The following is a 24,820-nucleotide window of genomic DNA, read 5'->3' on the forward strand; positions in this document are numbered from 1 at the left end:
AAAATTGAAATCCAGAACTTGGAAAATCCTTGATATTTATATGTTGCTAATTAAACATTTTTAGAAACACTGGCAAGCGTCGTGCCGAAAAATCACAATGTTTCATGAGGGCAATTTTGAACGAAAAGAAGAATAACTAGAAGCCACTTGTCACGTCCTGTCCTAGGTATTAATCAAAAAACGAGAAAATTTGGCTTGTTTACATATGGCACATGGGCCCCTTTCACATGTTTGGCGAGAATTTGGTTTGTAACCAGAGCTGCCAGATGATCATGAACATTTTGGGATCGTTATAAATGACAATTTTATCTGCAGTCAGTATAGGATTCAATTATTCTTCTCAAAACAAAACGAATATACTAAATAAAGCTTAAAGTTTGGAAAATATTATAAAAATATTCAAGTTATTTGAAAAATCTATCTACATGCTCCGCCCGTTAATAATTTATGGAAATTAGTCGTAGCTGAAAACTTAGAAATTTATAAACAACACTCATCCACGCTTCTCAAACAAGACGCAGGTAACCACCCCTCATGGCTATTCAATCTTCTTCCCAAAAACCCTAGACATGATACGGTAAACAACCGACCGCATTATTCTTTACCTAACTTTAATTAAGAGGGCTAAATTTTCATTTTACCCACAAATAAAAAACAGGATTTACGCTTTGCTTTTTACCAGTCCACATAAGCACTGATGATGACTGTATGTCACAGTCGAAATACGTATTTGCACGGACTGAATTCAAAATTTATTTCCCAAATTTCTAGTAGAGTCTAACGGAATACTTATAATCAGTGGTGGGCACCGCTAACCGAAAATTTAGCGACGCTAATCGCTAAGTCACTAACCGGAAAATTTAGCTCGATAATCACTAAACGCTAAACCCACATTAGCGGAACTTCCGCTAATCGCTAACTTTTTAATATGTAAATAGTCATATCGCTATATTTATTGCTCATGTTTTGTAAGGTTTGGACCACTTTGATCTGTTTTGGTTGAATAAACGAAAACAATTACTTTTTGAAGCTACTTACAGTAAGAAGTTCACGAAACGGTATTCATATTTGATTTTGTAAAAACAAGAATAACAAAAGTTATTTGGCTTGCATTGAAAATAGATACTCTTAGGAATATTTTCATGAAAATTCAATTACTATCTGAATCGAAAAAATAGAACCAAAGTTGCCATAATTTCAAGCGCATTGCAATTCATCAAAGGTCTTGGTGTGCCAAGAATTCAATCTAGACCTTGTGCTTGTTTTTCAAAATGCTCCTGTGGCTTGTACGATAACTGAAACTCCATTCTAGGGTAAAAAAACTGACAAGAGTAACTTTCGCAGTAAAATATGTTCATCTTTCGAAGCAATTTACGTACGCCATCAGCAATTCACAGTTTTTTCTAAATATTTCTATTGTCACTTCTCCACAAAATTTAGCGAATTAGCGATTAGCGTTTCGAAGGCCAAAATTTTAGCGACGCTAACAGTTTCGCTAACCAGCTCAAAAATTAGCGAAACCGCTAAATCGCTAACTGAATTTTAGCGTCGCTAATTAGCGAATTAGCGGAATGGTGCCCACCACTGCTTGTAATTCTTTTTTTCTGATTTCTTTTTCAAGATATTGACGAATGAACTTCTGGTCACAAACGCGACCAGCTCATGCTCAGCATTCGATAAACTTTTTGCTCTCATACAAGACATCAGTCAGTTGATCTAAAAAATTCAGTTTTGACTTCTACAAAAATGAATAAATTCAGTTTCAGCATTAGTTGCTCAAAGCATTTCATGCAAGTTTTCCGATATGTTTCTATAATATTTCTTGAATAGAATTGGATTCAATGCAAAAACTTCAATCAATATTCTGTGAAATCTATTATACGCAGAGCTCATAAAATTGATATAACATTGCACAAGGATATAATAAAAGCTCTCTCCTAGTCTGTTCAAATTTCGTTTAGTCACCGATTGTTTGGTTGATGTATGTACACTAAATATTTATTTTAACGGTGTTATATATAATCTTGAAGAATCGGCAACGCTGATAGCATGAACTTCCAAATGAATTTTCGCTTTAGCTAAAAATACAAATTCATTTCATTCGAGATTCAATTCCTGGTTGATGACATTAGCTGACAAAGGTGCAGGTGGCAAAATACTGTGGTTGATTGTTCAGTCGATATTATTTTACGTTGTTCAAAGTTGTTTTGTGAATTCAACTACTAAATCGCTTTTTCTAGTTGTGAACAAAGGTTATAAACAAAATCATTATGGGAGGAAAGCGAACAAAAAATAACACGAAGGTGAGTAAAAATTTGTGCAACACTTCTGAGATAATGGGGCTTACGAAAATATAAAATTGTTATATTGTTTATATTTCGCTACTGCTACAAGAAGCCAACTAATATTTGTGAAAACTCTTAATAGAATGAAATCGTTTTAAAAGAATTCAAGTCCGTAATTTGCAATTTTATATCTTGTTTTGTAGCCTTCAAGTAGTGGTCGCAGTGCAGAGATGCTCGGTAGTACTGTGCCTACTCTATTTGGATTTACCACCTTGGATAGCAGCAAAATGCCGGTTGTTCCAAGTTTCGTTCAAATTGAGACTCATGGCGAGGAAGTTGATCCAAATCTAGACGACAACTTTCAGATAGTGTTGAAAAAAATGCTCAAGAAAGATCCGGTAACTAAAACGAAAGCATTGCAGGAGTTCAGCGAGTTGATAAGCAAGTCGGAATTAGACTTAGTCAAAGCAGTTCTTCCATTTTGGCCTCGACTCTATTCAAATCTATCGACCGATGTAGAACACCGTGTGCGGGAAACTGCCCAGCAAGCTCAGGCGGCAGTTGTAGCCAAGGCTGGAAAAAATATTGCACCATATCTAAAACAGTTGGCCCCAGCGTGGATTTCGGCTCAATATGATACGTACGCTCCAGCTGCCAGTATTGCCGGCCAGTCGTTTAGCAGTGCGTTTCCGCCGAGTAAACTACGAGAGGTGTTCGTGTTTTGTGAGAGTGAAATACTAGACTATTATACGAAGAATTTAACAATTCACACCGCGATCACCCTTAGCAATTCGAAGTAAGTTATTTTCAGTTATATGTCTGTTCAGGCATTTTCTTACGTTTCTCATCTCCAGGTCGCACTCACCAGAAGAATGTGAAAATAAGTATCAACGCGTTCTGATATCTAGTTTACGAGGGTACGCACTGTACATCAGTAAAATGCCAGAGGAACAGCTGCAAAAATCAGCTTCTAAGAATGCACTACTGTTGAACAATGCCAAATTCTGGTCCTACCATAAAAATAAAACTCCAGCTATTCGATCTGCCTGGTTCGAGGTGATTTCGTCATTACTTCAACACGCACCGTTTTTAGTAGAACAGCACCAGCAGCAGATTACTGCTAACGTGTTCCAGTTTATGGATGAAACTGATCCAACTGTTGTGTCTCATGTATGGAGCTCGATCGTTTTGGTACAAACCAAAATTCCCGAATGGCATCGCTTTTTAAACTTTGATAAAGCGGTGTTTCCAAAATTGTGGAAAGTGTTGAAGACGGGTGCAAACGGGAATGCTGCTTGCGTGTTTCCTCATATGCTTCCATTGGTGTCCAAATTTAGTCGTGAAGTAATGGGAGATAAAGCCGACAAGTTTCAAGCATTATTCTTTGAAAGTATGAATGAAGGATTACGGGCAGTGCACGCTAGTAGGACAGACATTTCGGCCGTTTCACAAGCTTACTATGAAGTGTTCCAATATATCGTAATGCAAACTGTAAAGAATACTGATTTGCAAAAAGATCATGTGCAGCGATTTTGTGATACGATGCTAGAGGAACACCTTGTTAAAGTAATACAATGGTGTGTCACAACAGAATCGTCTAGTGGCAGATTCATTTTTGGCAATATAGCGTCGCTTTTGGATTACTGGTGTCAATATAGCTCAGTTGTACCAATATACGAACATCTTTTGGCTCAATTCTGGAGTAGATTGTACGAAGTAATTGAGCAGAGTGTAAGTTCCGCAGCAGATGTAGAACAGATCACCTATTCGCACGTCGAACTTATCCAAAATTTAAGACGAACTTCGCATAAGCGCGTTAATTTCAGTGGCACTGATATGGTTGACCACTCTTCAAGTGAAGATCGTGAAAGTAAAAGCAATGAAAAGGAACATGCACATCGTTTCGAACAACAGTTGCGAACTTTAGTTTTCAAAATATGCCGTCTGTACATGGAACGCATCCAGAGCTGTCGAGATCCGGCGTATATTTTGCAGCTAGAAAATTTAATTCGACAATTTCAAAGTAGTGAACTGTTTGAATTTCTTGCGGGCTCTGATTTTGAAAGAACGCATGTTTTTCATTTCCTATTTGAAATATTTGCGGTAAACTGGCTAAATGATAAACGACTCGAATCGGAGTATATCGTAGAGATTGTATTAATTTTATACAAATATTTGCCGGAAGTGGAACGTGTGGCGCTGCTGAATAGATGGATTAAGGTAAGAGCTCATTTCGCTTTCGAAGTTTGTAACCATGTCATGCCCAATGCGATTGTCGACCTATTTTACCATTCAGGTTTGTCACTAAACATTATTTTTTATAAAATGTGATGCTCACTACTAACCTTTTTGTTATATGGTTCTCGATAAAAGGGAGCAACTGTGTTCTAGTTAAAACTAAGCACCATGTCATGTAAGAATTAATATTCGTGCATGGTTATCTATTTTTTGTCGCTACTGGATTTTAATTGCAGTGGTGCTTCGAAATATTTAAACCTTTTTCAAACACAGGCTGTTTTATGCTGTTGTAAAATGAATTACAACATTTTTTATGAAAATATAAATATTGAGAGATTATGTATAATAAAAATAATTACATTTTTTTCAGATAGCGAACAAAGTTGTGCAGAGCTGGCTGATACTGAGAGCACTGAGTCATCCCCTCTGCCAAGATCCACACATCACTAAATTTCTTACGCAGTCTGAAGTAAGCGAAAACTTAATTCAATGTGCCAGGGCTGTCACACAGGGCGACACCAAGGAGAACATGATCTTGCTTCATAAATGCTTCCTCATATCGGCCAGTGGTGACATCTTAATAGATCCGGAAACCTGTCGCTGTATTATTGAAACATTGGCCAGTCCGTTGAAGAACGATGGAGAAATTGAGTTGAAGGACACATGCGCTAGTTTTCTGGCTCAAGTCATGCCGGTTATTTGCGGGGACAGCCGACAGCGTGAACTTCAGCATCGCTTGTTCATTATGATGTTTGATTTCAGCGCAGAGAACAGTGTTAGTGATTACCTGTCGGAAGATACACTATGGGAAGTGACGACTGCTTGGCAAGATGCTTTGTCGAGTGAGGATTTGGTCTTAGAACAGAAATTGATTGACGCGTGTGAAGAAATTGTAGACAAGGAATTGAAAGTGCTTTCCAATTGTAACACTTGCAACCTGGAGGGATATGAAAAGTTGGCAGATATTTGTGCTAAGTTGGTAATGTGCTCGTCAGAATCACTGAAAAGAAATGCCGTTGAACGATGCAAGCAAATTGACGTTGTGCTGGATAAAATATTTAAAAGCGGCTGTATCGAAAAAGAGCCCAAAATGAATCATTTGGAGACAGTTTCCATTTATTTAGAACTACTGAACGGTAATCTAGTTACGGATTGCGGTGACTACTACGTTGACTGGTCAATGGATGAGTTTTTGCGCAGTTTACGGATTCACTTCGGTAGAGATCTTTTCTGTTTGAATGTTGTATTCAAACTCAGTTGCAAATCAAATCGAAGGCGATCTACGGATGGTGATTTCAAAATGGATCATGACGGCGATGATAATTGCGATAGTGATAGCGAGGAGCTTGAAACCAATTTTATAAATTGCTGGTCGGAATTGATTTATGAAAATATATTATCTGTGATACATACGATTGCTATAGGCGATACTATTCTGTACAGCACTAATAATGTAATATTTAACCTTACCTGTTAATTTTATTTCACTATAACGAAACAATTTTTTTCACAGCTTGATAATGCAACGGAAACACTAATAATGAGCATACAAGAAAAGATGGCACAAATGATGAAAAGATTACCTACGAGCATTTCACATTCAATTAAAATACGCTTGTTTTCATTGGCTAACAAATTTGGATTATTACGAGGAAAAGCGCTTAATACACTATTAGAAATGGAACAATACTCAGATTCGGAAAACGGAGCTGTTTCATTGTATGAAGATGCATCAAGCGAAGTGAACAGTGAAAATTTATTGAGTTACATAAACATTTTACAGGTGTTAAGATAAGCATTCATGATTGTGTTTGGTTCTAAGCAACCTTTTTTGCAGATTTTGTCCTGTAAAATACCGCCCAAATGCCTACCTATTCAACCTAATCTGTTTGAAAATCAAGACAACTTGATTGTGAAACTGGCTGCTGCACGTAGTTTGATCAAAAACCACTTCCGGTCAAATTTCAATGAGGTAGGGGATAGAAAAATTATCAACAATACATTGACTATTTTGGATGAGCTGATAGGCAGACAGAATAATAGCAAATTTTTGCTCTATAACTGGTGAGTTTTGAATGTTATTTTTGTTGGCACAGTTAAAATTGGGCAAGAAATGTTGTTATTAGATTTTAAAAGCACTGTTAAGATTTAATCTAAATAAAGTCGTTTATCAATTCGTTTTTTTTTGTTTCTTCCAGTGATCTCACTCACGTAGAAACGAGTAAAATATTTTTAGACACCGAATTGGCCAACGTACTAAGCGAGGTTGTGCGACATTTTCCAACGGAGCTTGATCTACACAAGTGGGATTTCATTCGAATTGCGCTAAGTTCGTGGACGCTAACTCTTTCGAAAAATTATCATATCTTCAGAAAGAATAACGTACGTATGATTGCAGCCGCAAATCTATTTTTTAGCGTTACCTTATGGTGTTTTGATGCCACACTATTTACAAAAGAGTAAAATTCAATAATTGGTTTTGCTCAAAAACTAGCCTTGTTTGCTTGATTTGTTTATCAGTGCAATATTTTATGATTATCGTTTTCATTTGTTCATATATAATAATTTTTTTTCTAGATTTCCGTATTCATACCAGCAATATACAAGTTGTTTAGCGCAGTAGGGAATTTCTTTCAAGAGGAGAAACGCAAGAGTTCAACTGCTTTGCTCACTGGCGTTATAGAAGAGTGGGACAATGTATTTTCCAAGGACGTCAACTTGGTTCTGTTGAAAACCTTTATTAATATAGTGAAAAATACCGGTATGAGAAGCGTTTATTCCAACGTTAGCCCTTTTATACAGTTTTGTACACATTGTAGATCAATCAAAAATTTGCGATGAAAATTTTGTCGATATTATTAGTGACCACATCGACTCTATTGATTTGCAATATGTTCTACAGGTTTGCATGTTTCGTGCGTTGTCTGTGTTCTTTCTCACAACATATTCTGCTATTTTCCAGGCCAATAAAGTAGATTCGAAAATATCTTTGGAGGATTTGATATTGTTTGCGTTGAAAAACCTCAGTCATTGGAATGGAAGAGTACGCATATCTTCTGTGGCAATTATAAACAAGTTAGCGTCTGGATTGATTGAGCGTGATTTACAACAATTGCAGCAACGAAACGATTCAGCTGAACAGAAAAGTTGTAATCTATCAGAAGACGATACTTGGCATTTATTGCATCGATTCAAGACAACACTTGACGAATATCAGCCAACACTAGCTGGGCTGATTGCAGACTTCAATCATAGAATTACTGCATCAGATGAAGATAGTTCTGTAGTGCAACAGCTCGGAAAGAGTAAAACGCTGGCATATCTACTGTTGTGGGACTGCTTGTTGGGAATCTGTGCCAAATCACCATCAGAATTGCGATCGATCTATGCCTCGTGGATTACCAGGTATCAGTATGAGCAGGTATCGTTAGTTCACGATTAGTGTCTGTTCAAAAAAAAAGTCCTATATTATAACCTATTCCAGGTACTGTTGGCAATGCTTTTTAAGTTGATGCCTGCTGAAATATTGAAAAATCCAGATTCTGGAGCGATTTACGGACAGACCATGTTTGCTACATTGGAGTGGAATCAAATTAAAAGTAAGTATACACTATATTTATTTTGTGCAACTAATATATCATATGGTTTCGGCTAAGGGGAGCTGCGTAGCCGCAAGGTTACAGAGTCCGCTTTGTCAAGCGAATGGTCGTGGGTTCGAATCTTAGTAGAATCAGACCATTCGATGTAAAAAAGGACTTTAAGCATGGGTTTATTCTCAGGCTCCCCACCACCTACCCTTCCTTTACGCTGAAATCTACAATACCTTTGCGTGACTTCCTCTTAACAAAAATAAGTCCCTCTAATCAATAAGACTGGCCAGAAGGACGCAAGACGAAACTTCTCCAGGGATAATTGGTGATATTTGGTAGGAGGAACAAGGCTCGATATAGGAGAACAGTAAGCGTGTAAAAGGAAGGGTAGCACATTACACACAAGCACTGATAACAAATAATAATAAGCATGCCACTTCTCAATAGCGGTATTGCTAATAATAGAAGTGCGGGTTACAGCAGACACCCGGTCATATCTCACAATAGATCAACGATTCTGGTTGCAGTGAGGAAGTCCATACAGGAAAGAAAAAAGGTTTCGGCTGCGGTTGCGATTTCGCCTATTCCTCACGCTGTTTCTTGAGGTCGTTTATTTCCGAGAGGGTTGGAAGGGTTTTGGAGCGTCTTGCGATCTAGGGAGTTGCGACATAGGAATTGTGCTACAATAGTGTTTTGTCTTTTGTGCCGTGTATTTGTTCAGCTAATCGTGTGACGCGTCAGATGCGGGAGCAATACTGGGAGGCAAGAGCTGCCGAAAATAGGCTTCACCGCCGTAAGAAACGTGAGCACTACGACCGTGTCCTCGCGGAGGCCGAGAAATGCTTCATCAAGCACGACACGTGGAGCTTCTGCAAAACGATTACCGAAATCAGGAACCGAACCGGGCAAGTACCTGCCATGCATAATGACTGATTACCGATAAATCGCATGTGGCAGGCGTTGGGAGCAACACTTTGAAGTTGTATTGAACGGTAAGGAAGGTGGGAGAGTCGTCGTGGGGAACAGGATAGAAATCGGGGAGAACGCACAAGCTGTGTAACCCCCAACATTGGACGTGGTGAAGAATGCTTGCAAAGAGCTGAAGAACCACAAATCCGCTGGGAAGGACTGCTTACCGGCCGAACTTTTCAATGTCGGGAGCGAGCGGTTGTTTAGTGCAAATCACCAAATTATCCTAAGGGTATGGTCTGAGGAACAACTAACTACAGACTGGTTGGAAGGACTGATAAGCCCTATTTACAAGAAGGGACTCGACTGTAGTAATATCGAGGCATAACCCTCCTCAATTACGCACGGAGCAAATACGGAGGCATAACCACCTAGTGTTTGAAGTTATTGAACACACTCCCCAATGTTTAAAGCAACGAAATGTTTACCTTGAGACGATCCTCGACAAGTTTCTTGCAGACACATCATCTGTTTGTTGACTTTAAGGCGGCGTACAATACCGTGATTGTATCTCCCAGATGATCTCGAGGTACGATGCTGGCCTAACAAGCCAGTCGTCGTAGGTCCGAGTCTCGTCTCGGGAGAGACTGTTAGTGTCAGTAGGATCGTAGCGCTAGCCCCGCAATTGTCCTGTACACTAAAAATAGTCGACTGCGAAGTCTGTGTATAAATAAACAGAAGGTCAAGTTCGGAATCGGAATGTAGCACCAAGGCTTTGCTTTTACAATACAGTGAAAAGCAACGAGCAGTTGCGAATTAAGCTTTCCAACAAAACTAATTAGACTGTTACGTCAGGGCAGCGGGTGAATTTTTGGACGCGTTTGTGATGGTAGATGATCTGGAGCAAGGTGACGGGCTCTCGAATTTGCTGTTCAACATAGCTTTAGAAGGTACAATACGAAGTGCAGGTGTGCAGAGGAGCGGCACCATCATCACGAAGTCTCACATGCTGCTGAGTTTCGCGGAGAACATTGATATAATTGGTGTTAACCGTAGAGCAGTTGAGGAGTTACGGCTCTCAGAGGGGAAGCTATGAGAATTGGACTCACCTTAAACACTGCCAAAACGAAGTACGTGGTAGCTGGCAGAGAGCGTGGTAGTTTTGCGGGTGTTGGTGCTGCGATGGAGATGGATGGGGATAGTTTCGAAGTGGTCGACGAATTTGTTTATCCTGGTACTCTCGTGACATATGACAATGAGGTGAGCCGCTTAGGCTCATAGCCTACGGATCCGTTCGAAATTTGCGCTCTATAGAGCTCTGATTCTCCTGGTGGACATCAATCGTGGGCGTGGAAGGAGGCCGATCGACGAACGCTTGCGTTCTTCGAGCGTAGAATCTTGCGATCAATACTCAGTGGCTAACTAGAAGAGGCGCATGAATCACGAGCTGTACGAAGTATACAAACATGCTGATATTGTCAAGCTGATGAAACACAGCAGGTCACAGTAGGCTGGCCAAGTAGCACGGATGGCCGATGAGCGACCGGCAAATATAATATTTAGCAGAGAACCGGATAGAAGCCGACGATTTCGCGGCAGAACTCTCACGCGCTGGATGTGTGCGGTCGACGAGGATGCCAGATCAGCGGGTGTAAGAGGAGACTGAAAAGGAGCAGCCCAAGACAAAGTTTTGTGGAGGCGTATTCTGGATTCGGCATAGGATCACAACGATCTGTCGCCATAAAAGTAAAGTAAGTAAGGCGACATCCATCAAGTACGTCACGCAAATTTTGATCAAAATATACTCCCCCTCCCCCCCCCCCCCCTGTCACGTTTTATTACACATTGATGACGCCTCCAGGAGAAGTACGTCACGTCACAGCAACTCCCCTCTTCAATCAAAAAATTGAACCGTGAGTGTCCTAATGCACCAAAGTGCCTGCCAGTAGGTCTCGAGTTCGGATACTGACCTAACAGGTCAGTCGTTATAAGTTCGAACCCGGTTCGGGAGAAATTGATAATGTAAGATCGTGGCGCTAACCCCGCAATTATTTTGTACCCTTATAAAGTTTGCTGCGAAGTTTGTATCGAATAAACAGATGGTCAAATTACGAAACGAAGTGCTTTACTTAATTCCCCCGAAAAAAAAAAGAAATAACATCTTGCTTAATGAATTCCACGGTCTCCTCACTACGTTACAACTCGTCACGATTTTGCTAATCCCCTTCCTCCCCTTTATGCGTGACGAACTTTATGGATGCCGCCTGAGTATTTGTTTCTGGTGGTATTTCTTCCTCTTAGGATGGATCTTGGAAAAAGTCAAATGAGGTATAAAACGGTCTATACTTTGGAAACTAGAAGTCGTCGTCCTAGATTCCAAAATAAGGTCTTTGAGGTAATTTTCGACCTTAGGGCATCATTCTGTTTCCGGAAATACCCATTTCAGACAGTGTGTGATCGTTTTAGGCTGTATTCCCGCACGTTGCCATCTTAGAATTTGAGATGGTGACTAAAGTTGCTTGTTCTGCTAAAGTTTTTTTTTGTTCCGAAAATAATCATACTGAATGGTATTTGGTCATTTTGTAGTCAAATTACATCTTGAAAACGAAGAAAGAAATTGTATAAGATTGTGTTACGGAATCCCATATTTATACCGCAAATATTTCGAAAAACAATTCTTAGTTTTCTAAAAATGTGTTCTTATTATTGTAGGTATGTCCTTTTTATTCGCGTTTCATTGATTTTTCATATTGTGCAGTGCTGAAAAGGCGGATGCTATACAAATTTCAAGTATCTGTGATGCTATGTCCTGTGTTTCTTTGTCAGCCAGGAATTCTTTCTCGATGCTTTCCTGTTCAATGCCATCACCTCCGCGAAATAGGGACAAATCTTCGAAAATGCTAGATGCAGCTGATAAACGCTTTTCAACGTCTTCAGGGCGCTCAAACGTTATTCCACTGCTCTGCATGATACGCCACATCCACAAAACAATCTTATCGGTTAGCTCACAGTAGAATGAATCTAGCATATCATCACCATCTTTTCGAGGGATTTTCGAACCAACCAAATCAGAAATCCTGTGAAGAATAATTTTGGATGCTATCGCAAGATCATTTTCTAGTTGTGGATGAGCATCGTTCAAGAAGTAGGACCTAGTTTGCCGATAAACTTTTTCCATGATATCGCGAAGGTAGGATACCTCCAGTCGGACGATGCGGCGTTTCAGATAACGACTTTGTCGTTGCCGGTGGCGTAACCAAAGCTTCTCGTCACGTCTCTGCTGGCGAGCGTACTGGCGTGATTCGCCCACACTTAGGTAATCTCGAGCATTTAAACGTTCGTTCATCCTTTCAATTTGCTTCTGCTTTAAGTATTTTCCGTATTGGCTAATAACTTCACGTACATATGATGCCTTTGGTTGAGCTAATGATTTAATATGATTGGTAGCGGCAAGAATAGTTTTCGTAACAATACGTGTGCTCTTGGGTTGAGGCTAGGAAAACATAAATCGTTAGATTAACAATAAAAAAAAGTATCTGTGGTCTTCACACCTTTACTCGTGGCAATGCCAATAAACGAATATGCTCACTTGGCTTTAATATTTCTCGGTCTATTATTATTTGCCCATTATGACGGCAGCCGCCAAACCTCGCTGGCTTAGGATAGACGATTTTCGTAATAGTTACGGCTTTTTGTTTTGGAACTGATTGAGGTTTTTTCGCATTTCTTCGTTTGAGTTCCTTGATTCCACGCTTAATTTGAGCATCTAGCGATGGTGGTTCATTTGGAAACAAATCGGGATACAACAGTACTTCAGTAGATTTATCAAATAGAAGATTTTCACATGAATTTTGGCTTTGGTTATCCATTGCTTTCGAGTGTATGGGGACGCATTGGTTACTATGATTTCTAAAAAAGACTCAATCGATTAAATGTAGGTACCTTCAATTTTAATAACTAGTTGACAAGTACTAATATGAAGTCTACATGTTTAAGTTTGGGTATAAATTCAAAGAAAGATGAATAGATTGTACATCTTTACTTATTGACAAATTCAACATTTTCACTTTTAGGTCCGACATTAAAACCGGAACGGTTTGCCTGTCACTTGTATACGCAATCTCTGCGCTTCCTACCAGCCGTGGTTCGACGTTGGTGGAACGGACTGAATCACCGCCATGCGACCGTGGTAGGGAAGGTTACAAGTAACTGTGTATCGAGTTTGCTTTGCCAGGACGAGTTCCAGGCATTAATAGAGAAAAAGGACCGACAGGATAATATGCAAATAAAGGTTCATGCAGCTGCTCGACAGGTCATGGCTGTTTATTCGATCGATGAGGCGAAAGTTGAGCTGCATATAACGTTACCGAGTAATTTTCCGCTTGGTGCGGTGACTGTTGAAGGTGGAAGACAAATTGGTGGCCGCTTGCAGTCTCGACAAGTGGTGATGCAGTTGTCTATATTTTTAACGCATCAGGTAAGTAAAAATATACGCAAGAGAGAAATGTTTTCAAAGGTGTGAGGAACAATTTGTTTACAGAATGGTTCTATCTGGGATGGATTGTCACTTTGGAAGCGCAACTTGGATAGGAAGTTCGAAGGCGTAGAAGAGTGTTACGTGTGTTATAGCGTAATACACCAGGATACTTGCCAATTGCCGAAGCTCTCTTGTAAGACGTGCAAGAAAAAGTTTCACGGTCCTTGTCTGTACAGATGGTTTAGTACGAGTAACAAGTCGACATGTCCGATATGTAGAAATATTTTTTAGACCTTATCGCAGATTCCTCCTAAGTAGATCCTATTGTTCGCATGTGTATGCAAACCACGTGAAGTTGTGTTATACAGCTTCACTAGATTGATCCTATATATGTATTATCTAACCTAGGCGTCGTTGAAACACACTAATAAGTTACGATAGAAATAAAACGTATTAGATTAAACAACTTGCTGGTTTGTATTAATGATTGATAGAAACGTTTTGTCAGAGATAAATTGAAACTTAAAACTTGAATTACTATATTTCGCATTATTTTTATTTCTCGATGAATTTTTATATGGGTTATCACTTAGGTATGTCGTTTTCGATTTGCGCTATACCTAATGTTGCCGGAAAAGTGTAGTACGCAAACCAAAAGCCAACTCCGTCAGCACAAACGTGCTACACTGATGATGTAGAATCAACGAACCTAACAAATAAAAAATAATAAGAATAAGCACAAATAAAAACCAAAGTTTTGGTGAAATTCGATTTTCCGATTTTTTTTTACTGAATCTCGAATCCGAAAAACTTATTTACCTGTTTTACTACGTTATTATTTTCCTTCAATTTGTATTTTGGTAGCGAATCATAAAATGAAAATGTTAGTAGTTTTCATACAAAGACCCGCAATCAAAAGTACACCCTGAGACTTTTACCGCTGCTGTTATGCAAATGTATTGAAAGCACTGACCCAGGAAAAAGGCAGTGTGTCAGAACGATGTTCATACTTGAGGTGAAAACAAAGCAAAACGGAAGTAATTCTGCTTGTAAGAATGTTCTCATAAAAAATCGATTTTCAACTAAATCGAAAAAGTAGAACCGAAGTTACAGGTAGTAGCTTGAAGAAATCGTTGACATGGTAAACTTTTACCAAGATAGTATCAAGAAAATTAAACGTTGTTGCATTTTATACAATTCACAGTTTTTGTAAAAAGTTTGGTAGTCGCTTCCCTACGAAATGTGTTAATCGTTATTACTAATGACCAGTGGTGGGCACCATTCCGCTAATTCGCTAATCGCTAATTAGCGACGCTAATATTCAGTTAGCGGTTTAGCGATTTCGCTAATTTCTGAGCTGGTTAGCGAAACTGTTAGTGTCGCTAAAATTTTGGCCTTCGAAACGCTAATCGCTAATTCGCTAAATTTTTTGGAGAAGCGACAATAGAACTATTGAGAAAAACTGTGAATTGCTGATGGCGTATGTCAATTGCTTCGAAAGATGAACATACTCTACTGCGAAAGTTACTTTTGGAACGAATGTTTCATTCTAACAACGTTCAATTGTCTTAATTGTATAGAGTTCCTCTCTTTACGACACAATTGCAAGTCAGTATTTTTACCCTAGAATGGAGTTCGTACAAGCCACAGGAGTATTTTGAAGAACAAGCTCAAGGTCTAGATTGAATTTTCGGCACACCAAGAACTATTGTAAATTGCAATACGCTTGAAATTATGACAACTTTGATTCTACTTTTTCGATTCAGATAATAATTGGATTTTTATGAAAATATTCCTGAAAGTATTTATTTTTAATGCAAGCTGAATAACTTTTGTTTTTGTCTGTTTTTACAAAATCAAGTATGAACACTGTTTTGTAAACCTCTTATTGTAAATAGCTCTAGGAAGTATTTGTTTTCGCTTGTTTCACCACAATAGATCGAAGTGGTCCAAATTTTACAAAACACGTGCAATAAATATATTTACATATTGATAATTTAGCGATTAGCCATTAGCGAGAGTTCCGCTAATGTGGGTTTAGCGTTTAGCGATTATCGAGCTAAATTTTCCGGTTAGCGGCTTAGCGATTAGCGTCGCTAAGTTTTCGGTTAGCGGTGCCCACCACTGCTAATGACCGATTTGGAATGGTACCCAGCACTGGTTATCTCTCTTAAATTTTATTTTAAAAAGTCTTTGCTTACGTTATCATGATTTACTTATTCAAATTTATTTGCTAGCAGATAATTTTTTTTAAGGATAGCCGAGTCGAAAGAAATACAGGTTGATTGAATTATTACGAGTTATTCTTCACATTTGTACGAATCCAATCGTGATAGTAGGAAACTCGAGCAAATGCATCTGGAAAACCTTTAGCACATGGAACTCCAAAGTTTACCACTCCAACAAGCTTTCCTTCGTACGTCAGTGGGCCGCCGGAATCCCCCTACACAAAACAATAAATGGTTTAATACACCTTACAAAATGATTACTGCAGATACAATGCTTACGTTGCAAGCACCCTCTCCTGCTTTGTTGAAGGTGCACACGTGTCCAATATCTACTTCCGGTCCGTTACCATGCAGACGCTTACACTCTTCATAGGGAACGTATTTGAGATCAATTGTCTGTAGTTTAGTGGGTATTGGTCCATTCGTAGATGTTCTACCCCAACCAGTCAACGTTAGGGTTGCATTTTCTGCAACTACCTTTTCCGAATACTCGACAGCACTAACGGTATCGCTAAATTCTAGTTTTGACTTTAGTTTAACCAAAGCGATGTCATTGTGAAAGTTTGGCTTATTGTACCGGCTATGGACTACGAATTGTTCCACCTTATATTTCTGGCCGCCTTCTTTAAGACTGTTGGTTCCAACTAAAACTTGCAGCTGCGATACACTAGCCCCAACGACACAATGGGCTGCTGTCAAAACCCATCGGTCACCAATAACAGCTCCTCCACATGAATGTCCGAAAACCCCTTGCAATGACACCTGGTATGGTGCTGAACCAGCAGCTGCTTCGTGACCACCAACAACGCGATTAACGTAATTGTCGTCCAAAAAGAGCAAATTACCTAATGCTGAGTGAAGAGTTGTGATTAGTTACATTAGTTACTACTGTTTAAAAAAAACTCCGTTACGCTAATGGCGTAAAGTTAAATTAGAATGTTTTTTTTTTATTATAATTGACTTCATACCTGAAGCAATGAGGCAACTCAACACGATTACGATTTTAGTTTTCATTCTAGCTTGTAATTATTCACTTCAGTTCAGTAGAAAGACAAATGTTTAATGATAGACAGTTGTTCAAAACGGTCGGTTTTATAGTCGCTGGCATTTACTAATACAAGAATGTCATTGCACTTGAGACTCGAAACGAATCGTATTTTCATTACTTATAATTACTATATTGATTATCTATTGGGATACAATAACACTATAAGTACTGATGTACTATAAGTACTTATAGTTTGATTGTATCACAATAGATAAACAATAGACAACCGTCTTGAAGAATGTCTTCCTAACGAACTAATCATTGATCAGATTTGGATTTGTTCTTATCTAAACAAGGATTACTGATTCACAATTGCTTTATTAGACAACCCGTCGGAAGCCACTTGCACTTCGCAGTGAGACAAGCAATTTATGAAATGTGGGTCAATAGTTTAGTGAATTACTTAAGCTTTTTTGTATTGCTCAACGAACTATTTCATTTAATAGGAACTAGTGTTCGATGCAGTGAAGCCCGGTGAATTCTTTTGCTTTACTATTTCTATTTCAATATACCATTTCAGTTACTTGCGTTTCAATCACAAACCGTTTTTATCTAATGCAAAGTCAACAAAAGTAAAAAGGAGCGGGGGCCTAGTGTGGTTGGTAACGTCTCCGCCAACCACGCTCGACGCCTGGGTTCGAATCCCACCGCCGACATAGGTGTCGATGGTTGTGGGGTGGCGTGATCCACTCACAACCAACCCAACTGGTCTAGATTCAATCCTAGCCGACACCGGGAGATTTTCTGAGGCGAAAAATCTCTGGGATCACGCCTTCCATCGCATGAGGAAGTAAAGCCGTTGGCGCCGGTCCGTTAATAAACGGGTCGTGAGTTAGGGACCTGGGTGTGGAGTCGTCTCTCTGGGCGTCGGTAATTGGCCACAACAGTGGCGGAAAAAGACCGACGGAAAATAAGCGAGAATAAAAAAAAAAAACAAAAGTAAAAAAACTAATTTCTATTTTAACAACGGCTTTTACCCAAATTACAAAAATCTTTATACTCAAATATCTATACTGAGCATCTTAGCAGAGTGATTTAAGAAATCAGAAGAAAGAATTATCAGTTTGCAGACTCTACTAGAAATTTTGGCAATAAATATTGAAATCCAGTCCGCGCAAATACGTATTTCGACTGTGACATACAGTCATCCTCAGTGCTTATGTAAACCAGTCTGACTGAATTTCAAAGCTTTCACCCGTTAACATTCAGGTTCATTAAACAACATGCCGGGAACAGGGAGATTGCGGGTTCAAGTCCCATCTGGATGCGATATATTTTCCCAAATCTGCATCATATTTCCAGTTCGCTTATCTTTCGCTTGCCTAGCTGCACACACTGTTTGCCTTCAATGGACTTGAAGTTTAGCGACGCTAATTGCTTATCCGCTAACTGGAAAATTTAGCTCGATAACGACTAAAAGGTAACCGCTAAACCCATATGAGCTAGGGATGGGCGAACGGCTCACGAGCCGTTTATATGAACCGGTTGTTAGAAAAGAGCAAAAGAACGAACGGCTTACGATACTTCTTTGAGCGCACCAAAACTGATGGGTTTGCGCGAACCCGAAGTTTACCGAGAAAAGACGAACTGTCAACGCTCGTGAATTATTGTGAACCATGAGTCGTTCATGTGAGTCGGTTCGGAACGGTGAGCGAGCGGTTAGAGCCGCTCTTGCGAAAGAGTCGTTTCGCCCACCCCTAATATGGGCGGAGCTTTCGCTGATCGATAATCGCTAACGTACTAATATGTAGATCGTCTTGGGTTCGCCACAGAAGGCAGGATCACGGAAGGTAGAAACATGAAAGGCAGAACTCTATGACCGTGCACACAAGGCAGAATATTTCAAAAGGCAAAATTTCGAAGGGCACAAAAGGCAGAATCACTGGTAGCAAAACCTGACTCATGATAGCCAAGTGCGTGATGGCAAATTGGTGCGAATCCTGATCACGGTATCAAAGATGCTACTCTAAATTTATTATTTAATATTATTTGGTAACCAAACATAATAACTGGTCACAAGCAAAGACCAGTTTTGATGAAAGGTGCAAATCAAGCCTAATTATTAGATCCGAAACGCGCAAACTGGTTTGGCTCAGGTTCTAAAGACTCTCACGGCATCGCGGATAGTAATTTTTCGATGTTAGGTATAACTTACAGTAGTCTCAACGGCTTGTTGGTTATAATTAACATAAAACAACTTATGCGGCGAAGGCGCATAATCGAGGGCAAGGAACCGAGGCGGCACAAAGCCGCCGTGGTTTCCGCGGTCCGAGCCGGCCGCCGACCCGCCGTCGGAAGCGGCAGCCTCTCGCATACAAACAACTGATCTACTGGTTTTCTAGGATTATTCAAACAGGTTTTCTTTCCCTCAGTTAAGTCCGAACGAGCGGTAGCGAGTAAGGACAGCATACACTTGGACAATAGAGTCGGCCAAAGGCCGCGAGTGTGTGTTGTTTAAAAGTAAATAGACCATTTTTTGATTCTGCCATTCGTGCTCTTTGTGATTCTGCCATTCGTTATTCTGCCTTATGAAATATTCTGCCCTTCGTAATTCTGCTTTTCGTGATTCTGCCTTTTGATTTTCTGCCTTTAGTAGGAGACCCATCGTCTTTATGGCTATATCTATTGCTATAACTAACGAAAATAATTATTTTATAATGCTATTTACAATAAGAGGTTCAAAACTCACAAAACGGTGTTTGTACTTGAGAACTTTGTAAAAACAAAGACCAACAAAAGTGATTCTGCTTGTATGTAAAATGAATACTTTTAGGAATGTTTTTATAAAAACTCAAACATTATCTGAATCGAAGAAGTAGAACCGAAGTTGCCATTATTTCAAGCGCATTGTTATTCACAGAAAGTTTTGCCAAAATTCAATCCAAATCGCCTTGAGTTTGTTATTCAGAGTACCTTTGTGGCCTTTACGATACATTTGCGTCGTAGAGAGAGGAATTCTAGTAACAATTATTTACTTTACTTTTATGGCGACAGATCGTTGAGATCCTATGCCGAATCCGAAATACGGCTCCACAAAACTCGGTCTTGGGCTGCTCCTCTCCAGTCCCCCCTTATACCCGCTGCTCTGGCATCCTCTTCGACAGCACACATCCAGCACATGCGAGGTTTCCTCGAAGTCGTCGGCCTCTATCCGGTTCTCTGCCAAATATTATCTTTGCCGGTCGCTCATCCGCCATCCATGCTACGTAGCCAGCCCACTGTAACCTGCCGTGTTTCATTAGCTTGACAATATCAGCATGTTTGAATACTTCGTGAAGCTCGTGATTCATGCGCCTGCGCCACACCCTATTTTCCAGTTTGCCTCCGAGTATTGATCGCAGGATTCTACGCTCGAAGACCCCGAGAGCTCGTCGATCGTTCTTCCACGTCCACGATTCATGTCCGAGAGCGCCACCACGAGGATCAGAGTCCTATAGAGCACAAATTTCGTACGGATCTGGTCTCGAGGTACGATGCTGGCCTAACAAGCCAGTCGTCGTATGTTCGAGTCCCGGCTCGGGAGAGACTGTTAGTGTCAGTAGCATCGTAGCGCTAGCCCCGTAATTGTCCTGTACACTTAACAGTCGGCTGCGAAGTCTGTGTATAGTAAAACAGAAGGTCGAATTCCGATACGGAATGTAGCACCAAGGCTTTGCTATGCTGTAGGCTACGGGACCTACGCTGGCTACGCAATCCGTAATAATCCCTATTCGCTGCCGCAATCTGTCTCTTCACCTCGTGGCTCACCTCGTTGTCACATGTCACGAAAGTACCAAGATAAACAAATTCGTCGAGCATTTCGGAAGTATCACCATCCATCTCCACCGCAGCCCCAACATCCGCAGAACTACCACGCTCTTTGCCAGCCACCACGTATTTCGTTTTGGTAGTGTTTATGGTGAGTTCAATTTTCGCAGCCAATTATATCAATGGTGCCGCTCCTCTGCACACCTGTCCTTCGTATTGCACCTTCTAAAGCTATGTTGAATAGCAAGTTCGAGAGCCCGTCACCTTGCTTAGACCATCTGACATCACAAACACGTCCGGAAATTCACCCGCTGTCTTGACGCTTGAAGTGAAACCTTCAAGCGTCGCATGTAACACTTTATTTAGTTTTATAGGAAAACCATGTTCAAGCAAAATTTACAACAGCGCGTTGCGTTTCACTGTATCGTACGCCGCCTTAAAGTCTATAAACAGATGGTGTGGCTGCAAGTTGTGTCTTCGAAACTTTTCGAGCAACTGTCTCAAGGTAAACATCGTCAGTTAAATTCAATACTGGCACAGCTCAAAATTCATAGTTTCGAGAAAATCGTGTTTGAAAATTTGAGTCGAAAATTTCTTTTTCTATTTCCATGAAAAAATCGACATTTAAGACTTCCTATTTTTATTGAACCTGTTTGGGTTTATTACGTGCATACAATAAGCAAGTTATATGAGTTGTGACCTCATATTTTGTGTCTTTGATATTTAGATTTGTGCAATAAAGGCACAATTGCTAACTCTGGATTTTTCGTGAACCTTGAAACGGGTCTTTGTCAGATGAAACTTTATAGTATTTGGCATCGTTTGCCATTGAAAACTCTAAACCGCAAAATTTTGAGATGTGCCAGTATTCGGTTTATTCGCGTTGAAAGAGATTTCGAAGGCTGTTCGCACCTACGTGAACTCTCGTATGTAATTGTCAAAATGTGCGTGATGACAAAAGCAAAAATATTTCCTTCTTTTTTTTCGCACGCAGAAACCAAACAAATATCAGCAACACCGTCAACGCGAATTGTGTTCAACTGATGACATCTATGGTCCGTTGTAGATCGTCCCACAGTTTTACAGTTTTTTGTCGCTCTACTACTTTAGCGACGCTAATAGTTCGCTGACCAGCTCAAAAATTTGCGAAATCGCTGAACCGCTAACTGACTAACAGAGTTGCTAATTGGCGATTAGTGAATTAGCGGAACGGTGCCCACCACTGTTAATAAGCATTTTTAATATTATAGAAAAATTTAAATTAAACTGCTTTTTCACATTTCACATGCCATGTGAATGATTTTTATTAAAAATCAATGTGTTTATGAAGGCTTAGTGTAATCGGTTCGAATCAATTTGAAAAGTTGCGAAAGATAACTCAATTAATTTGTTTTGCTTACATTCATAATATTTTTGTTCATATTTTTATTCTGCAGTTCGTCATGTCTAAGTATCATGAGAGGATTAATTTGTACCTCAAGAAGCCGTAATTGGGTCAACATTGTAGGGCTATTACAATAGGTTTAGTTTTAAGTCCGCTTAGTCGTTTGACTTCATTTGTGTGCCGGTTAGTTTGACTAAATTGAAGTGGTTATTCTTTAAATCCTGAGCTTTCACAAGGAATAACGTACACTTTGTTTCTCGTGCAGTGTAAAATGAATGTGAGTGAGTGACAAAATGACTTTGAATTCAGCATACCAGTGCTAAGGCTGACGGCTGGCGCAATGTCTTAAGTGTTTGATAATAAATACATCCATCGAGTGGTTTGTGATCATTAAGCTGTTAGGTGGGTATTAGTTTTCTGTTTTTTAGCATTGGCGCTCGTGCGAGGTTTACGCCTAATAGCCTAATCCTATATTATTTGCATGGAACTAGCAAGTAGCACATCCAAAACACAAATATTCTCTAAAGAATCAGAATACATATTTCTTAAATAAAATACTTCAAACCAACAAATTATTTTTTCAAGAATAAAATGTTTCATGTAATTTAATAACAAAATTTATCATAACTAAAGTTTCCCACAAAAGAATGGTCGCAGTGGTCCATATCGTACAAAAAAGTTTTCCAACAAAGATGAGAAAAATTCTTACTCTTCGTACCATACTTTACAACAATATAAAGCATGAGGTAAAAGATTCGGTTTTACCCATAGGGGACCATCCATTAATGATGTCACGCAAATTAAAAAAAAATGAATCCCCCTTTTCCCTTGTCACAACTTCCTTGTACCCCCCCCCCCTCCCTCAATTACGTGACGTTTGAGTGTAAAAAAAAAAGAAATGTTTAAAAACACATTTTTTAAATTAACCCAATTTTACTGAAAGAAAAAAAAAAGGTTACAAAAGATAACTAAAAAAAAGGTTTAATCTCCAGTCCAAGGACTCTGTTAATGGTGTCGTACATCGACGAAAGAGAAAGCCGAGACCACAGACACACAGACGTGCCACTCGATGATGATTCCATCGACCAGAAAAATAACGATTGTTTTGAAATGTTACTTAGTGGGCAATAATTCCGCTGGTGTCGCTAGAAGCAAGCATCCACATTCATTATCGAATACAAAAACCGTCAGTAATGCCGCTTGTGTTGATTTAAGCAAACATGCACACCCATTACATGATGGCGCATGAGTGTAACACTTTCGAATAAGGACGAAGATTTTTTTTCGAAGAGGCACGACTGTTTGTCTGTGCCGAGACAGTAACGGCAGCATCAGTGCCAATTTCTGAAAGAACTCATACCTAGTTCCTCATATTCCATCCATTCGTGATCCAAATCTTCTCCACATGTTACACGCTCGTAAATAATAACTCTAAAATGAGTAACATTTGACGCATTTTCGTAAAAAGTGGAACAACTCTTAAATTGAGTAACTCCACAAATACTCAAAACTGAGTAACACTGGGCGTCTTTAAAATGAGTCATTATTACTCAAAATTTGAGTACGACATTACTCATTTTTTGGGTACAGTTCAGTTTCATTACTGGCTAGAAATCCGCCACGGCCAATAAACGACACCACATGTTCATCAATAATTACCTTGTAATAAAAGTAAACAGTTATAATGCCATCTGAGGCGCACACAATTAAAAAACATTTGTCACAAACTGAAGCACATCGTAATCATCTTTCAAAATGGACGTCGTTACATGCGACGTTACTCAGAAAGAAGTTATATGAAGGGAACCCAAAAAGTGAGTCAAAGTTACTCAAAATTAAAAAGGCCTTCTACTCATTTTTTGACGTCTACGAACATCGTTCTAAACTGAGTCAGAGTTGCTCAGTTCATGAGTTATTATTTACGAGCGTGTACAATCTAAGGGGAGACAACTGGGTATAGATTTGCATCGACTTTGGGAACCACTGACTGATTGGTTGAAATTGAAAACCTCGAGTGCGTTAAAATCTATCATCAGGCAGTGTTGCTGAAAAACATGTTTCGTTGTTTTGATTTATGATTTATTTATGATTTCACCTGTTATAATCTGAGATATTCAAGTGAGATGAGGCCTAAACTGTTTGCACCTCCTTTGAATATAATAGTGTACAATCTTGAGATAAAAATGCAATATGTTAAATTTTCAGTATTAACACAAAAAATGTGATCTTTTTCGGAAATGTGAATATGGTTACTTTCGACCTAAAACGGAAAACGTGATTGAAATTAAAGCAACGCGCGAAAAAAAACCTTACTGTGAGGAAGGATATTCAACTCAAGCTAGGGCAGAAACAAAATCAAGATTTTAAAAGTTAAAGAACGACACGGAGGAAAATTGCAAAAGAGAATTGTTTCTCTCCGGGGTTTCAGAAAATTAGGTTTGATTATAGTTTGTATTATAAAATTAATCTAACAACATATTTAATTCCAGATGCTCGTTATTAACTCCGCACGGGGACTTATGTATTACAAGTCTGTGGCAAAAGTCTAGAGGATTTACATAGCCTTTGTAATCGGACTTTCGCCTCAAAGTTGTTAAAGTTTTACTTCTTTGACCGATGAAAAAAGCATGACATTTTTTATATAGAATTTTCTTTGATGCTAAATTACACGTACTACAGAGATATTGCTAATCATATGAAGTGCGAATTATAACAAACGCCTGAATAATGTAACAATAGATCAAATAGTGGTTGATATGGAGTGAAAAAAATACAGTAAATATGTGCATAACGCAAAACATTATTAAACGAGAAACACACAATTTATAGGTAAATAGTAAAACCTGCAAGTTTTCGTCAATTTATCCGGAAAAACCACTTATGCAGCCAACGATTTGGTCAATGATACCGATGA

The 24,820-nt window shown here is 39.3% G+C and overlaps 3 protein-coding genes across 3 annotated transcripts; 1 reads left to right on the forward strand and 2 right to left on the reverse strand.

Annotated features, from left to right (window-relative positions):
* Window positions 1-2,119: 2,119 nt before the first annotated feature.
* LOC129723414 (E3 ubiquitin-protein ligase listerin) lies at window positions 2,120-14,270 on the forward strand. The gene is made up of 13 exons (XM_055677617.1): window positions 2,120-2,303; window positions 2,489-3,081; window positions 3,140-4,505; window positions 4,894-5,976; window positions 6,037-6,306; window positions 6,361-6,587; window positions 6,722-6,905; window positions 7,101-7,284; window positions 7,343-7,425; window positions 7,486-7,944; window positions 8,008-8,122; window positions 13,096-13,499; window positions 13,563-14,270. The coding sequence occupies exons 1-13, from the start codon at window positions 2,271-2,273 to the stop codon at window positions 13,788-13,790; spliced, it is 5,229 nt and encodes a 1,742-aa protein (XP_055533592.1). The 5' UTR covers window positions 2,120-2,270; the 3' UTR covers window positions 13,791-14,270.
* Window positions 11,277-12,917, reverse strand: LOC129723415 (uncharacterized). The gene is made up of 2 exons (XM_055677618.1): window positions 12,574-12,917; window positions 11,277-12,515 (listed from the first exon to the last, which is right to left on the reverse strand). The coding sequence occupies exons 1-2, from the start codon at window positions 12,889-12,891 to the stop codon at window positions 11,757-11,759; spliced, it is 1,077 nt and encodes a 358-aa protein (XP_055533593.1). The 5' UTR covers window positions 12,892-12,917; the 3' UTR covers window positions 11,277-11,756.
* Window positions 14,271-15,335: 1,065 nt separating the features above from the next.
* On the reverse strand, window positions 15,336-16,791 carry LOC129722627 (chymotrypsin-2-like). The gene is made up of 3 exons (XM_055676227.1): window positions 16,696-16,791; window positions 16,007-16,578; window positions 15,336-15,942 (listed from the first exon to the last, which is right to left on the reverse strand). The coding sequence occupies exons 1-3, from the start codon at window positions 16,739-16,741 to the stop codon at window positions 15,793-15,795; spliced, it is 768 nt and encodes a 255-aa protein (XP_055532202.1). The 5' UTR covers window positions 16,742-16,791; the 3' UTR covers window positions 15,336-15,792.
* Between the last annotated feature and the right edge of the window lie 8,029 nt (window positions 16,792-24,820).

This window comes from Wyeomyia smithii, chromosome 2 (genome assembly GCF_029784165.1).
Source record: "Wyeomyia smithii strain HCP4-BCI-WySm-NY-G18 chromosome 2, ASM2978416v1, whole genome shotgun sequence".
In the NCBI taxonomy this organism is placed as follows: domain Eukaryota; kingdom Metazoa; phylum Arthropoda; class Insecta; order Diptera; family Culicidae; genus Wyeomyia; species Wyeomyia smithii.